This window comes from Sceloporus undulatus, chromosome 4, assembly GCF_019175285.1.
Source record: "Sceloporus undulatus isolate JIND9_A2432 ecotype Alabama chromosome 4, SceUnd_v1.1, whole genome shotgun sequence".
In the NCBI taxonomy this organism is placed as follows: Eukaryota; Metazoa; Chordata; class Lepidosauria; order Squamata; family Phrynosomatidae; genus Sceloporus; species Sceloporus undulatus.
The window spans coordinates 208306463-208321853 of record NC_056525.1 but is presented as its reverse complement, the minus strand read 5'-3'; the positions used below and the strand labels follow the sequence as shown (position 1 = coordinate 208321853).

The following is a 15391-nucleotide window of genomic DNA, read 5'->3' as shown; positions in this document are numbered from 1 at the left end:
ACTTTGGAGGTATGCTGTTTCAATGATGCATGTGTCCTAAGAGGCCAGAAGTTGCACCAAAGCTGTGCTCTAGTCCTTAGGACTGCATCATTGAAACAGCATACCTCCAAAGTGACCCAAAGCAGCTTTATTTTGGCCTGTCTGTGCCGGCCCAAAGATTGAAAAGCATATGTAATCTACCATTAAGCTATGGTTCCTTCCTCCTCAGTCATTGAGATGAGGAAAGATCAATACCTGTCTCTACACTACAGAAGAGGAGAGCATAAATCTGCATTAATGAGGAGACAAAGTGGCTTTTTAATACTGATATTTATCAGATTTCCATACTTCATTCTGAAAGGTCACTTCCTTGTCTTGGAAATAAGGGTGTTTGAGCTTAAAAGTAATGTAAACTCACAAAATTCTTAATTGTATTAGCCATTGTTACTTGAGCAAATCTTAAGACCTACTCAAATTTCAATGAATTTCAGATGGATTTCTTTGCTCACACTTTAAAGGAATCACTATTTAGATGTTTTCTGCTGTAACCTTTTGATTTTGAAGAATCTACTGAAATGCCAGGTTCTGGTTGCCTTACAATTATCCTGTCTATAAGAGCTTTTGAATTGTAACCCACCCATCCATCAAAACTGGTTTTTTTTCTGTTACAGGATATTAGTTTGCTTTCCAGAACTTTAATGAAGCTTCTTTCTGAGCCTCCTAAATTCCTGTGAGCTCAGATTTCTTAAATGGAGTGTTTATTCCTGGTGGCAGTGGATTTATTGCTGCTTGTAGGATTCACGAGCTTCAGTCTTGAGGGCTGGTCCTCCTGATCTGTGTATTCATCTGAAATTCCTCCTAAAAGTTTGGGGGTGGGTAGGCTAGAGTTAGCTTATCTGCATTAAATCTGATCGAACTCAGGTGTTGTACAAGTCAGCCATATGCCAAGCCCTATATAATTTGTGAAACATTACCACTTAGGCTCAGCATCATAAAAAATCTCTTTAGTCTGTCATCTTTGCAATAGATTATGTAAGTGTCCTTCCTTTCTTTCATTTTATTTTATTGGAATTGGTAGGGGGTGGGTCAGGATGAAAATAATTATGTATTAAAGCAGTTAAAACTATTTGACCATGAGTGATATTTCCTCACACCTTCTTAAGTCACATTCATCAGGGCAACACAAACCTTGATCTTCCAGAACTCCAGCGTTTTTAGCAATGAATTACAATTTTTAAAAAAGCCCAATGTATTCACTTTAAGCTTATTTAGGTTTACTGAAGTTGATGGGATACATGAATCTTCAATTTACTGCACAAATCATTTATATGAGTAGATTATAATATATTGCTATGAAATAACCCATATTAATAAAATAATTGTTTGCACCATAAAGAAAGATTTTCAATGTTGACATCATTGTTATTCTTTTGTTTATATGTACTTTACCTATCATATTAATTGTATTCATGATTTACAGCATGATGTAGTGGTTTGAGTGTTGGACTATGACTCTTGAAATCAGGGGCTGAATCCCCATTCAGTCATTGGGTGACCTTGGGCAAGTCATAGTTTCTCAGCTTCAGAGGACAGCAAAGGCAAACCCCCTCTGAACAAAGTCTTTCCAACAAAATCCAATGATAGGTTTGCCTTAGAGTTGCCATAAGTCAGAAATGACTTGTTGGCCGACAACAATAACAAAGATAACCTATGTTACTGAAGAGAGAAATTGTGTGTGTGTTTGTGTCTGTGCACAGTTTTTACTGCTTTTTAATATTTTATAGCATAATGGCCTGTACCCAAACACAGTAAATTTAAATGATTAAGTGGTTTAAATTTAACAACTTTGGTTTAGTTGCTGTGCAGATCAGTGAATATGTCTCACTTTTTAATGCAAACTTTATGTATATTTCACTTATAAATTCTTCTTTACCATTGTAGCATAAGACCTAAATGCATAGTATGTTTCTTAATTTCCCTGCACATCTTACTCCCATCTTACATTTCTTTGCTATCAGTGTTGATAGCCATCTGCTCCAAGCAAGCATTTTCCTTACACTTAATTTGTCATGGGGGATACTTTATATAGACTCTCTAGGGGTGGAGGGATGGGTGTCAACCTATCTTTCAATCTTGTCTTATTGTGTAATGTTAGGAAATTTGATCTCTCTGACCTTTCTCCTTTCCCTTCTGTATAAATGGTCCAGTAAAATTGACTAAACCCACAGAATTGTTGCAATGATTTAAATGGATAAAGCATATCAGACCAAATGTATCCCAGACTGCATTCAAATGTAGATCAATTAAATGGGTTTAAATGTAGATCATTTTTTGAAAAGAAAAAAAAACACAGGAATCCAGGAACAAGAAAGTCCTTTTTCTTGGTGCAAAGCTAGGAAATTACACTAAGTATGGAAATCTGCTATGAGAAATAACTTGGAAAAGTGGTTCTGTAATTGTTTTGACCACGTTTTAGTGGACTTTGAAAAAGGAGTATGTGAACAAAGTACTATAAATCAGTTAACTCAGGACTTGCGCCTTGGGAGGGAGGCTGTTGCTTTAGCTACCATGCTGTGCCAAGTGAGTTACTCTGTATATTTCCTCCCCAAAAATTACATGAAGATCTGCAGTTGCCAAGTCAGTGATGGTGAGTACCGAGTACCAGTGGTGGATTCATTTAATTACATTTCCTCTCTAGCTTTTTAGTGAAGATCCTGGTGAGGCATGCCTTAGACACTATTTGCAGCTTAACTTCCCAGGAATCCATTTTTACCTAGATTCTCTAATGTCTTTCTTGTCTGATGTGTATGTTACTGAATTCTGTGATTGTTCCAATATAGTATGATAGTATTGCTCACAAAGAAATAAACAAGTCTGTAAGCGAGTTGTGCACTAGATGTCCCTTGTGGGACTGTGTTTTCTAGTTATGTCTTCTGTAGTAATTCTTTCAGGAGTCGCCACTTGGATGCAAACATTTAATGGCAGAAGTGGAACTAGTGAGAAACCTTGTTATTAAGGAGTTATATTTTATAAGTCTTCATGAGGCATGGCAACAAACATCCCTACTTCATTTCCAATTTACTTTAGACTGGACCAGAATATGGTCAAGGAATGAACCCCATCAGCCGTCTGGCTCAGATTCAGCAAGCCAAACGAGAAAAGGAACCAGAGTATCTTCTTCTTTCTGAAAAAGGAATGCCTCGTCGCCGGGAGTTTGTTATGCAGGTACCCCCAAGTTGTTATTTTCCAAATGAGTATTTTAATTTTTTTTCTGGGGCGGGTAAGGGGGGGGGGGGGTAGATAAATCCAAGGAGCATACTCATTTAATTACTTGTTCTTCCTATGCAAGCTTAAGAAGCAAATAGTAATAGGGTATGAATCTTTTTCGTTTTATGAAATTATGTTCAAATCACAAGAAGTAAAGGTATCAGGTTTTTCCCCGGCTGCAAATATTCAGCCAGTTGTAACAAACATATCACCCATCTTTTATGTGAAATTTGTTCCCTGTAGTTATGTAATTATGAAAGCCAGCATGGTATAATGATAGAATCTTGGACTAGGATTCTGGAGACCAGGTTTCAAATCCCCACTCAGCCATAGAAACCCACAGGGCAACCTTGGGCAAGTCTTTATCATTATTAATTATCAGTTGTCTCATGTATTTCATTTATTTGTTTGTACCTATTCAGCTACAGTATCCTTAAAAAGATGAATTGCAGAGACAAACCATAATGTAGTTAATATTGGTATAACAAATGTTATAGTTTTGGTATAAATAGTATAAACATCCAGAAATACAGTTGTTGTTGTTTTTCAAATATTTTAAACATTGCCTTATATTTACTCATCAATAAGTCTCACCTCAGTGGATATTCTAAATAAGATTAGAACTATAAGATAAATAAATAGGGCTAAAAACTGTGCATGTACAAACTTCCAACAATTATTTTTATTTTTGGTTTTGTGTCCGCACTGTATCAGCACACACTTTATATATATGAAGTATCTGGAAATATAGTAATATATAAGCATTTGTATAGCATTAGTGATTTTTGTTGATTTGTTCATGATGATGGGATGAGTTCTCTTCTTCATGTCTATGGAAAGGATCCTGAGACAGTGGAAGCCTGTCCTTGAGCAGCTCTTTCTTAAACCAGTGTCTCCTTTTGAAAAAATATTTTTAAAATCTCATGCCCCTGCTTAAACCTACCTTTGCCAACAATTTTATTTTGAATATTGGGACTAAAAACAAATTACTCAGCTTGTATATTTTAGAGAATAAATTTGATTTCTTCCCCTGTTTTTCCCATTAAGGTGCACTTCTGTTATGTATATATATCTATAAAAAGCAAAAGATAGGACTCCCCTCCCCCCACGTTTTCCAAATAAAAATTATTCTATAATGTTGACTGAGGGGATTTTTTAAAAAAAAAAATAGCAGATGTCTCTGCAATTCTGAAATGCACCACTAGTTAAGAATACTATTGGAGTTCCCCAAGTCCCTGGAACAGATTTTTAAGGGTACAGAGAACAAGAAGTTAGAAGATAAATCACTGGAAATTCTGTCTCCCTATTTTCCAACAGGCACTTCCTGTAAATAGAACTCCTGTCAATAGGACATCAGTTAGAATCCAGTCTTCATCTTCATCATCATCTCCCCCCTTTTCCTTCTTTTCATTCTAACAAAAAAGTGTTCTTTTATTCCAGCTGGTATCAGAAATATGTTTTTCATAAATAAGCCACATAGGAGTGATGTGAGGTGGGGCAATTTCCATTTCAGTCATGGTGGAGGACTGAAGTGATAAGCTTTCCCTCTGTTTGTGTTGCTTTCCCAGCAAGAATTGGTCAACTCCTGCACCAATAATTATTTAAATAAAAACAATTTACAAAGCTACATGTCATATTGAGAGAACCTTTTCTGTGGCTCTGAGGACATAATCCAGGCAAAGTTTAGCACTCTTGGGTTCTGTCAATTTCAATGGGGAAATTAAGCATATGTTTGAATTTCTCTCATTAAAATCTTCAAGACTTAAAATACTTCACTTACTTGAATGCTTTTGCTTTTAGTTCATTTATTTTAGTGGTTATAAATAAACTTTATAGCTAAGTCATATGATACTCTTTCCAAAATGTTCACACAAAAGATCATGTCACATTAGACAAAGACCCAGTAGATTTATTATGGCTGTCAAAAACTTATCAGAGTTAAATGTCTTTTGTATAAAGTTTTAAACCATGTTTTCATTTGTCTTAATTGAATGTGGAAGTAAAGTATCCAGAGATAATATGTTCATTTTTATCTGTCACAGAAAGAGCAAGTTTAGATGTGATGAAATGGATCCATTACTTATGCTGACCGTTAGATAAACAGAGGAAAATCTCTGATGACATTAGACGATGTTCTGTTCCCAAGTTAATTTTGGAAAGCCCTTTCTTTGTAGTCAGACGTTTAGTCCTTGATAGAGGTTACAATAATACCTAAAGCTTCTTTGCAGCCTGAGAAATAGCAGTTCATTCATCATGCAATGAATTTTCACCTCATTATAGTTTACCAAAAACATTTATGGTGCAATCTTATACATGTCTACTCATAGATACCTATATTGAGTTCTGTGGGACTTCCTCTTGGGTGGGTATGTATACAAGTGCAGTGTTCATTTCCTAGCAATTCATTTGCTGAAAAGCTCATGACTTGATATTCTGTTTGATTATATTTATGATTTCACAATGTTTCAATAATTTATGTAAAAATACACTATTTTCCTAAATTATGACATACAGTAGATTCTCAGTTTTAACAGAAAAAGGGTATTTTTGCTTATTTTTTAAAAAATAAATGAATGTGTTATTCACAGAAAACAACTGCATTTTCATCCACGCAAACTATACTTTTGAGAACATCCATCACATTAATACAAATTCTAGAATGGGACTTGATACTATTTTTTCTCTAATTTTCCTCCCATTTTTATCTACATAACTGCTGTGTAGTAAGTTGAGACAAGCCCTCTTCAGGCATTCTATTTCTTCACACAGAAGGAGGGGAAATATTGGAAAGTCATGCCTCCTTGGTACATCACCTTCCCCCATTTGTACACTGCTGTATACGGTGCAAAAGAAGTTGTCAAATAGGGATTCCCCCCCCCCCTACTCATTCTTACATGATTGAGAACTCTGATCTTCAAGGATTTTAATCAAATGGGAGGGGATTCCACAAGTGATGGAGACTTCTCACATCATATGTTTCCCCTTCAGCTAGTGGAGGACTGCAAAGGAAAGGTGATGCTGGACAGGTAGAGTTTGCCAGCATGCCCAGTGCCACTTCATATGATTTTTAAATGTATGCAGAAGGAACATCTGAACAGGGCTACAAACATCCTCACTTGAACAGATATTTGAACACATTTCTTTTGTCTGAGCCTAAAAGTTTATTTGCTATTCCACACTAGCTGAATTAAAAAAAAAATAGGATGAGAACTTCAAATATATGTTCTTAGCTCTGTGTCACTCAGAATCTTCAGATCTGTTTTCATACATATGTATATTATTATACTGTCTCTTCTCCCTAATCTCAGACTACCACCACAATTCCTTGACTTCTTTCTGATTTGAGAAGTGTAATTTGCTCTGGAATCACAATTAAGAAGCATACAGTCATATAACAAATAACTGCACATGCAAAACAAACAAATCTGCAGCTTTGTATTAGCTTGTGGCTAAACAAGCAAAAACTAAGTGGTCAATAGTATTACGTAGTGTATCCATGTTTGAACATTCATACTTTGTTTTCCATTTTGCTAGATTAAAGTAGGAAATGATATTACATCAGGAACAGGTCCAAACAAAAAAATAGCAAAAAGAAATGCAGCAGAAGCTATGTTGCTACAGCTTGGCTATAAAGCCTCTTCTCCACTTCAAGAGCAGCCAGAAAAGGTAAGAATTTAAATTACTACAGAAGAAAAAATGCACCAGACTCCCTTAATCCATTATTCTTTGGCAGTATAAGACCTTGATTATCTAATCTTATTGCTGCCAATAACACTGCTCCCTGTAAAAAAACCTTGTTGTTCCTATATTTAGCTGTCATTTTCGGTGACCTAAACGTGGTTGCATTAATTTGAGCAAAGGCAAAATGTAGTTACATGACCTCAGTTTCAGGCAAATACTTATTTTTTAATTCTCTGTGAACTCATCTGTATTTATTCCACTTTGGCACAATGTGTCCTATTTTAAGAGTAGGTTCTGTATGTTGTCCTCCAAGACAATTATTTGGGGTCCCTATAAAAGTACCCACACACCCTACATGAGTTTTGTAGAGGTGTAATATTTGCTTGGTACATGGTGGCTCAGTGGTTAAGACACTGACTCTGATGATTGCAAGATTGGCAGGTCAGCAGTTCAAGGCCCAAGTGCCATGGGACAGAATGAGCTCCTCTCCCAGCTTCTGCCAATCTAGCAGCTCGAAAGCATGTAAAAGTGCAAGTAGATAAATAGGTGCTACTTTGGTGGGAAGGTAACAGTTTTCCATGCAGTCATGCTGGCCACGTGAGTCGTTGTTTGACTGAGTAATGGACATGAGCACCACACCCTACTTGACTAGACTACGGTAAATGGACAGACATGACTAGACACTCTTGTCAAAGGGAAACCTTTACCTTTAAATATTTGCTTCCTAAGGGCCAAGCATCTGGGAAGTTCATAATTCTTCTGTATTTCATGCCATGGAGACATTCACCTTATTTTGGGTTCTGAGGGCCTTCCTTTAGCCTTCCTTCTGTTATTGTACAGCATTTTGCCAAAATCTTGTAAGAAAAGATAATAAAAGGAATCATCCAAAGTCTTGTGGAAGGTCAGATAGTGATAACTGTAGCCTGGAGAGCTTCTGAGAAGATTTTCTGTTGCAAATGCATAGATTTCTTTGAGTAGATATATCATGTAATTGTTCTGAAAGGAAAAACCATGCATTCTTTGTTTTCAGTGCTGAAAATGATGATAGGAGGCATAACCTTAGAAAAACTATGTGAGAGATGGTGATTGCCATCTGTAGTTTTCATTAGTAATTTTGCAAGAATAATGTATTTTTAAAAAAACATTTCTTCTGGTATTTCTAATCAGAGGCTCCTCTTTTGTAAATTAAAAAACTCTTCAATCAATCAATCTGGGATAAAACTACAAGAACAAGAGTCAGCTTGGTTAGTCACTGGATGCTCCAGGACTAGCCACATAACATTTATTCTTCTTCGTGGTCTCTGCAAATCATACAAATGGGTTTCACTGCGCCTGCGAAGTGCTGCTCGGAACCTACTGGAATCACTGGGCAGAGTTAACTCTGCAACATATTGAAACTTTTTGGCGGTAACTCCGCCCACCCGTTATAAGGCCCCTGCCTTCCCGCTCTTTCCCCAGTTCCTTTTTTCCGCCGCGCTAGCTGCTTCAGGGAACTTTCGCTTGCTTCGCTTGCTTGGAATCACTTCCGTTTTTTGACCTCGGACTGTACTCTTGACCATTCTTTGTCTCCCGCCCCTGGTAACTTCGGACTTTCGGACTGTTGACCTCGTTTTCGGATTCTCCTCTGGCTTTGACGACCTCGAAAATGCCTGCACCTTTCAAGAAGTGCGACATTTGCGGGGGCAAGGTGCCCGTTCAGGACCCGCACTCCTCCTGCTTGCTGTGCCTGGGCAAGAACCATGACACCAAGGCCTGCCTGCTCTGCAGATCCCTCTCGTCCCAGGCCCGGAAAAACCGTGAGTCCCGGCTCACTTCGGCGATTGCCCTGGGGAAGGTGCAAGAGGGAGGCTCGCGGTCATCTTCTGTCCCGCCTTCGGCGCCCCCCACCTCATCTTCTCGGGCCAGTGTGTCCAGCGTCGGATCTGGGAGAGCCGCCGTCCCCAGCGTGGTGTGTGTCCCGTCCGGGACCCCTTCCACCACCTCCGATGTGGCCCGTGGCTCCAAACCGCCCAGTGCCACTGACAAACCCTCCAAGCGCCCCCACAAGTCGTCGGGGACTGAGGGTACCGAGCCAACCTCCAAACCGGCGGGAAAATCGGAGGGCTCGCGTCCGAAGAAGGCCACCGAGCCGGAGGTCCACCTAGCTTCGCCTTCATCCTCCAAGGCATCCAAGGCATCGCGCCATGCCCCAAAGCCTAAGGAGCTGGCTGAGCCTGTGGAAGGGGAAAAGTCCCCAAGGCCTTCGTCGTCGGCAGCGGCCGCTGTCCTCCTCGACCTCCCGGACAATCCATTCTTCCCAGCGGAGGAGCTTCCCAGGCCTGGGAAGAAGAGGCACCACGACAAACCCGGTCGTGACCCTGCCCCGAAGAAGTCCAAACCCTCCAAGGATCGGACCGCCACCGATCCACCGAAGGCAAAGGACAAGAAGCGCTCTCCGTCCAAACAGGCCCGCGCTTCCGCTTCGGCAGCTCCCCGCGACCCGGAGCCGACGCCGGTACACCGGGGGACCCCGGTACCGGACACTCCACTGCCTCTGCCCACCATGGACTTTGTCCACGGGACGGACGACACCGCTCTCCCTCGCTCCCCAGAGCACCGGTCGCCCTCCCACCCGGCAACTGATGATGAGGAAGATCAACCCCGTGGGCATGACATTCCCGACCTCTTCTTTGACACGCAGTCGCGCCGGTACTATGTGTCTGTGTCGGAGGACAGAGCTTTGAGGGAGTTCACCAGGCTGAACCCCCATCCCGTAGACGGGGCCACCCCGTCCAGATCGGTCCCGACCGTGTCGGTCTACGAGAGGTCGCCGTCTTCACCCCGCAGGCGCTCCCGGTCTTCAGCCGACCTCGCTCCAACCCGACCGAGATCCCAGGTCAGAGTGACGGACCCTCTCTCCTCCGACCTGGACTCCGAAGACGAGCCGCTGCTTCCTTCTGAGGCACCCTCGGACGAGGATGTCCTCTCGGACCCGGCCTCCCCCCAGAGGATGTACAACCCAGAGCCGTCTTCCCCATCGGACGACGTCCGGTCCTTTACCGAGCACGTCGTCAAAATGGCGAGGGCCCTCGACATCGAGCTCGCTTCCGCGGAGGACGACGCCGAGGACCCGGTAGAGCGTTGGGTGCACGGACGAGTGCCTACTCCGCCTTGCCTGCCTCTCCTTCCCTCGCTCCAGACCATCGTGAAGAGGTCCTGGGACTCCCCGGCCACCCTGTCGGCGCCCTCCCGCAAGGTGGAGTCGCTCTATAGAGTCTCCCCGGCGAGTTGCCCTTGGTTGGCCGACCACCCCAGGCCGAACTCTGCCATCGTAGAAGGAGCCCAACACAGCTTCGTCCCGAAGCAGGCCACCTCCCCTGTCGACCGGGAGGCGAAGAAGGTGGACGGACTGGCCAAGAAGGCGTACTCGGCATCGGCTCTTGGGGTCAAGGCTGCCAACTACACCGCCTGCATGGGGGCCTACATCCAGACCCTCATGGAACGGATCTCCCCCCTTGTCCCGGACGTCCCAGATGACATCCAGAGGCAGCTGGTGGAGATCAGGGACGAGGCCCATTCCATTGGAAGTTGGCTCATCACCACTTCCAGGAATATGGCGGACTGTTCGGGGAGGGCCATGTCGGCATCCATGGCACTTCGACGCCACGCCTGGTTGAGGGCCTCCGACCTCAACCCCACGGTCAGGGCGGCCATCGAGGACATGCCGCTCGACGGTACCGGGCTCTTCCACGCCGAGACTGACGACCGCCTGAACCGCAAGTTCAGGATGAAGGCGGCGGCGAAGAAGCACGGCATGTCCTCGGCACCGGCTTCTCCATTCCGGAAGCGTCAGCGCCCGTGGCAGCCGCAAGGTCAGTCACAGGGGACCTTCCCCCGGGATCGGCAGTCCCAGCAGCAGGGCTCCCAGAGACACCGCTTCCCCTCGCAGTCTTCCTCCTCCTCTGGCCGCCGCAACTTCCCGCCTCGGTACCGCAAGTCCCGCTGGCAGGACACCGACCAGGGGAAGAAGAGAGCCTGAAGGGACGCAGCACGCTTCGTCTCTCCTTCACCCCTCTTCTTTTTGGACATTCTGAGGCCCTTTGTTAACATCTGGGCCTCCATAACATCGGACTCGTGGGTTCTCAGCATCGTCCGTAGGGGTTATGCCCTCGAGTTCCAAGAGCTCCCGCCAACTGGAGCCTTCATGTCCACTCCCCCCTCGGACACCCTTCTCGACGAAGTGCGCACCTTGCTTGGTAAAGGGGCAATCTCCCCTTTGCCGCCCGATCAATGCCCTCGGGCCTTTTTCTCCAGGTACTTCACGGTACCTAAAGCGGATGGGGGCATCAGGCCCATCCTGGACTTGAGACAATTGAACTTGTTCCTTGATTACTGTCGCTTTCGAATGGTAACCTTGGCTTCCATTCTGCCTCTGCTTCACCAGGGCCTGTGGTTCGCGACCGTCGACCTGAAGGACGCCTACTTCCACATCGGGATCCGAGAGTCCCATCGGAGATTCCTCGCCTTCGCTGTCGGCTCCACCGCGTACCACTACAACGTGCTTCCTTTCGGCTTGGCCACGGCTCCACGAGTCTTCACAAAGTGCATGGCACCGGTGGTGGCATACCTTCATCAGAAGCGCTTCATGGTCTTTCCCTACCTGGACGACTGGCTGTTTGCAGCCGAATCCCAAGGCAAGCTGCAGGAGCCAGTCTCCTTCGCCTTGCGCCTTTTGGACTCCCTCGGGCTGGTCGTCAACAGGGAAAAGTCCCACTTCACACCGACCAGACAGGTCAAGTTCATCGGGGCCATCCTCGACTCCGAAAACTGCCTAGCCTTCCTCCCTCCGGACCGGTTTCAGGCCCTGACAACGTCCCTCAGGCCGTGCATCTCCCACAGAAGGGTGAGAGCCAGAGACGTTCAAGTCGCCCTGGGCCACATGGCATCGACGACATTCGTCACCCCCTGGGCAAGGCTTCGTCTTCGACCTCTCCAATCCTGGTTCCTCTCCGTCTTCTCTCCGTTGGAGGACCCTCCTTCAAAGTGGCTCACGGTACCGAGACCGGTGGCCGCTTCCCTCAGATGGTGGCTAGACAGCTCCAACGTCTGCACCGGGATGCCCTTTCATCAGCCCCAGGCACAACTGACTCTGACAACAGATGCATCCCTGGAGGGATGGGGCGCCCACCTGCTCGACCTCGTCGTCAAGGACAGGTGGTCTGCACAAGACAAGCTCCTCCACATCAACGCTTTGGAGATGCTCGCAGTGGAGAAGGCTTTGAGGGCGTTCGAGTTTGCTGTCACAGGAAGAGTGGTCCTCCTGAGGACGGACAACACCACCGTGATGTACTACATCAACAAACAAGGTGGTACCAGATCCAGGACCCTGCTCGGCCTCACGCTCCGCATCTGGGACTGGTGCATCCAGAGGCGCGTCCTCCTCCAGGCGATTCACCTTCCCGGGGAGGACAACGAATTGGCAGACCGCCTCAGCAGATCTCCATCGGTGTGCCACGAGTGGAGGCTCCATCCCGAGACGGTCAGCGACCTCTTCGATCGGTGGGGAACCCCCCAGATCGACCTCTTCGCGACCAGGTGGAACAGCCACTGTCCCCAGTTCTGCTCCAGGAAGCGATCGGACGGATCCCTCGGAGACGCATTCGCTTTCCTCTGGACGGGGGAACTCCTCTACGCCTTCCCTCCGTTCCCTCTCATCATCAGGGTGGTGTCCAAGATGACAACGGACCGCTCGCATGCGATCCTGATCACCCCGTGGTGGCCGAGACAGCCGTGGTTCGCATCCCTTCTCCACCTCTCCAGGAGATTCTTCCTCCGTCTCGATCCTCGCCCGGACCTGCTGTCGATCCAGGACGGACGGATTCTCCACCCGGACATCGAGAGCCTGCCGTTGGTAGCCTGGAGGATTCGGCCCTGACTGCCTTGCCAGAGGCAGTGAGGACGGTGATCCTGGCTGCGAGGAAACCTTCCACCCAGCGCTCTTATGCCCTAAAATGGAGGAGATTTTGCCTCTTCCTTGACCAAAAGGGCTTGTCTCCTGCACAGGTGTCCACTCCAGTGGTGCTGGAGTTTTTGATGGCACTTTTGGATGGAGGGCTGTCCCTCACATCTATCAAATGCTATCTGACTGCCATCTGTGCCAAATACCAGTTCGGGGGGAGGGTTTCTTTCTTCAAAGACCCCTTGGTGAAGGGGTTACTGAAGGGTTGTGCCAACCTTTATCCTCCTGTGTCGGTACCAACGCCGGCTTGCAGCTTGGAGTCGGTACTGTCCGCCCTCCAATCCAAGCCCTTTGAACCGATGGCCACAGCGGACTTGAGACTATTGACTTGGAAAACCGCCTTTCTTGTGGCCATCACCTCTGCCCGCCGTGCGGGTGAACTCTGTGCTTTACGGAGGGACCAGCCATTCTTGAGGTTCCACAAGGACAAAGTGGTCCTCCGTACGGACATCACCTTCTTGCCGAAGGTTGTGTCTGCTTTCCACATGTGCCAGGACATAGTGTTGCCCACTCTCGCATCCAACCCGACGTCGGATGAGGAGCGACGCCTACACTCTCTTGATGTCAGGAGAGCACTGGCATTTTACCTGGACAGAACTGCTGCCTCCAGTCGGTCCGAGAGACTTTTCCAATGCTACTCGGAACCGAAGAAGGGATTGCCTGTGTCTGCGCAGAGGTTGTCCAAATGGGTGGCTGGTACCATCCACCTCTGCTATGAACTGTTAGGCAAGCCTCTCCCTGGCAGGGTTCGGTCCCATTCCACAAGGTCAATGGCAGCATCCTCTGCATTCCTGTCGGGGATTCCTTTGGAGGATGTCTGCAGGGCTGCCATCTGGTCCCAACCTTTAACTTTTATCAAACATTATAGGTTGGACACCAGGGCCATCCGAGACGCAGCTTTCGGGAGAGCTGTGTTTGTTTCAGGGTTGCATTGATTGCACTACTGATGTTTGTGTTATACAGTTGACACTGTTTACATTTGTTGAATGTTGGTTTGCACAAGTTCTAGGGGACCGGTCTTGCATGACCTCTGTTCCCTCCTCAGGTTTAGCAACGTTATTGCTATTTGATCTGTACATGAACAAAAAGGACTGACTCTTTTATGGTTCAAGGTGTTTTTATTGTAATAAATATACCCTTGGTTCACCATAGCTTTGGTCTCAGGACACTCCCTCCGCCGCATACCTTAGCTTGTCAGTCTAAACCCATTTGTATGATTCGCAGAGACCACGAAGAAGAAGGACAGGTTGCTTACCTGTAACAATATTTCTTCGAGTGGTCATCTGCGAATACATACAAATCCCACCCGTCCGTCCCCTCAGTGTCCTGCTCACATTGGCTCTTTCCATCGCCTGCTTGGCGGAAAAATTACGGAACTGGGGAAAGAGCGGGAAGGCAGGGGCCTTATAACGGGTGGGCGGAGTTACCACCAAAAAGTTTCAATATGTTGCAGAGTTAACTCTGCCCAGTGATTCCAGTAGGTTCCGAGCAGCACTGCGCAGGCGCAGTGAAACCCATTTGTATGTATTCGCAGATGACCACTCGAAGAAATACTGTTACAGGTAAGCAACCTGTCCTTTTGCAAGATCTTCATTGGCTGCCCATTCGCTTCCGAGCCCAATTATTACCTATAAAGCCCTAAATGGCTTGGACCCAGGGTACTTGGAGGACCGCCACTCCCCATATAATCCAACCCGCACTCTCTGATCGGCCGGGAAGCAATTGTTGAGGGTTCCTGATACGAAGTACACCGTGACTGCACAGAGGGTGTTTTCCAACTCGGCCCCGCAGCTTTGGAACTCTTTTCCCGGTGAGCTCCGCTCGGTTACCTCCCTTGACCTGTTCAGGAAGAAGCTGAAGACCTTCCTCTTCCAACAGGCTTTCCCCCAGACGCTGTGATTTCTACTCTCTCCCCGTTACACTAGCATTTTAAGCTAGTTATTGTTGTGGTTTTTAACCTTATCATTTTTATCTTGTTTTTAATACTCTGATGTATTGTCATCGATTTTTTATGTGGATGCTGTTTGTAAATTTGTACATTGTGTAGTATCTTTGTTGTAACCCGCTTTGATCTCTTTGGAAAAGCGGGCTATAAATAAACAGTATTATTATTCTATTTTAGAAAAAGGGGGAAGCATAAGGGAGTTTTATAACAAGCCATGGTTTTGAATAGGAAAGTAGAAGGAGGTTTTTCTCCCTCTTTAATGTTTATTTTCTTTGTATGCCAGTATTTTATAAAAACTACACAACAGTGTATAACTGATGAAATTTTAAAATACAACAGAATCATAAAAGAATGAAAAGCAACAATAAATGATCAAAACATTAAATTACAAGGGAGAGTCATCCAATGAAACTTATTGGCAGAAAACTCAGGAGAGCCAATATATAGTATTTCCTGCAGTACATAATAAATTGATTAAATGTGTTATCACACAGTGTAGTGATTATCATTATGTTACATGA

The 15391-nt window shown here is 45.4% G+C and overlaps 1 protein-coding gene across 18 annotated transcripts in view; it reads left to right on the top strand.

Moving 5' to 3' along the window:
• STAU2 (staufen double-stranded RNA binding protein 2) overlaps positions 1–15391 on the top strand; it is a 256673-nt gene that overhangs the window by 79291 nt on the left and 161991 nt on the right. For all 18 annotated transcript variants that reach the window (XR_006103436.1, XR_006103437.1, XR_006103438.1 and 15 more), the window contains 2 exons: positions 3067–3204; positions 6781–6912. Coding sequence is in view for 14 of the 18 variants with exons in the window: in XM_042462315.1 (XP_042318249.1) it covers positions 3067–3204; positions 6781–6912 (270 nt within the window). In the remaining 4 variants the exon portion in view is untranslated. The remainder of the gene's footprint in view (positions 1–3066; positions 3205–6780; positions 6913–15391) is intronic.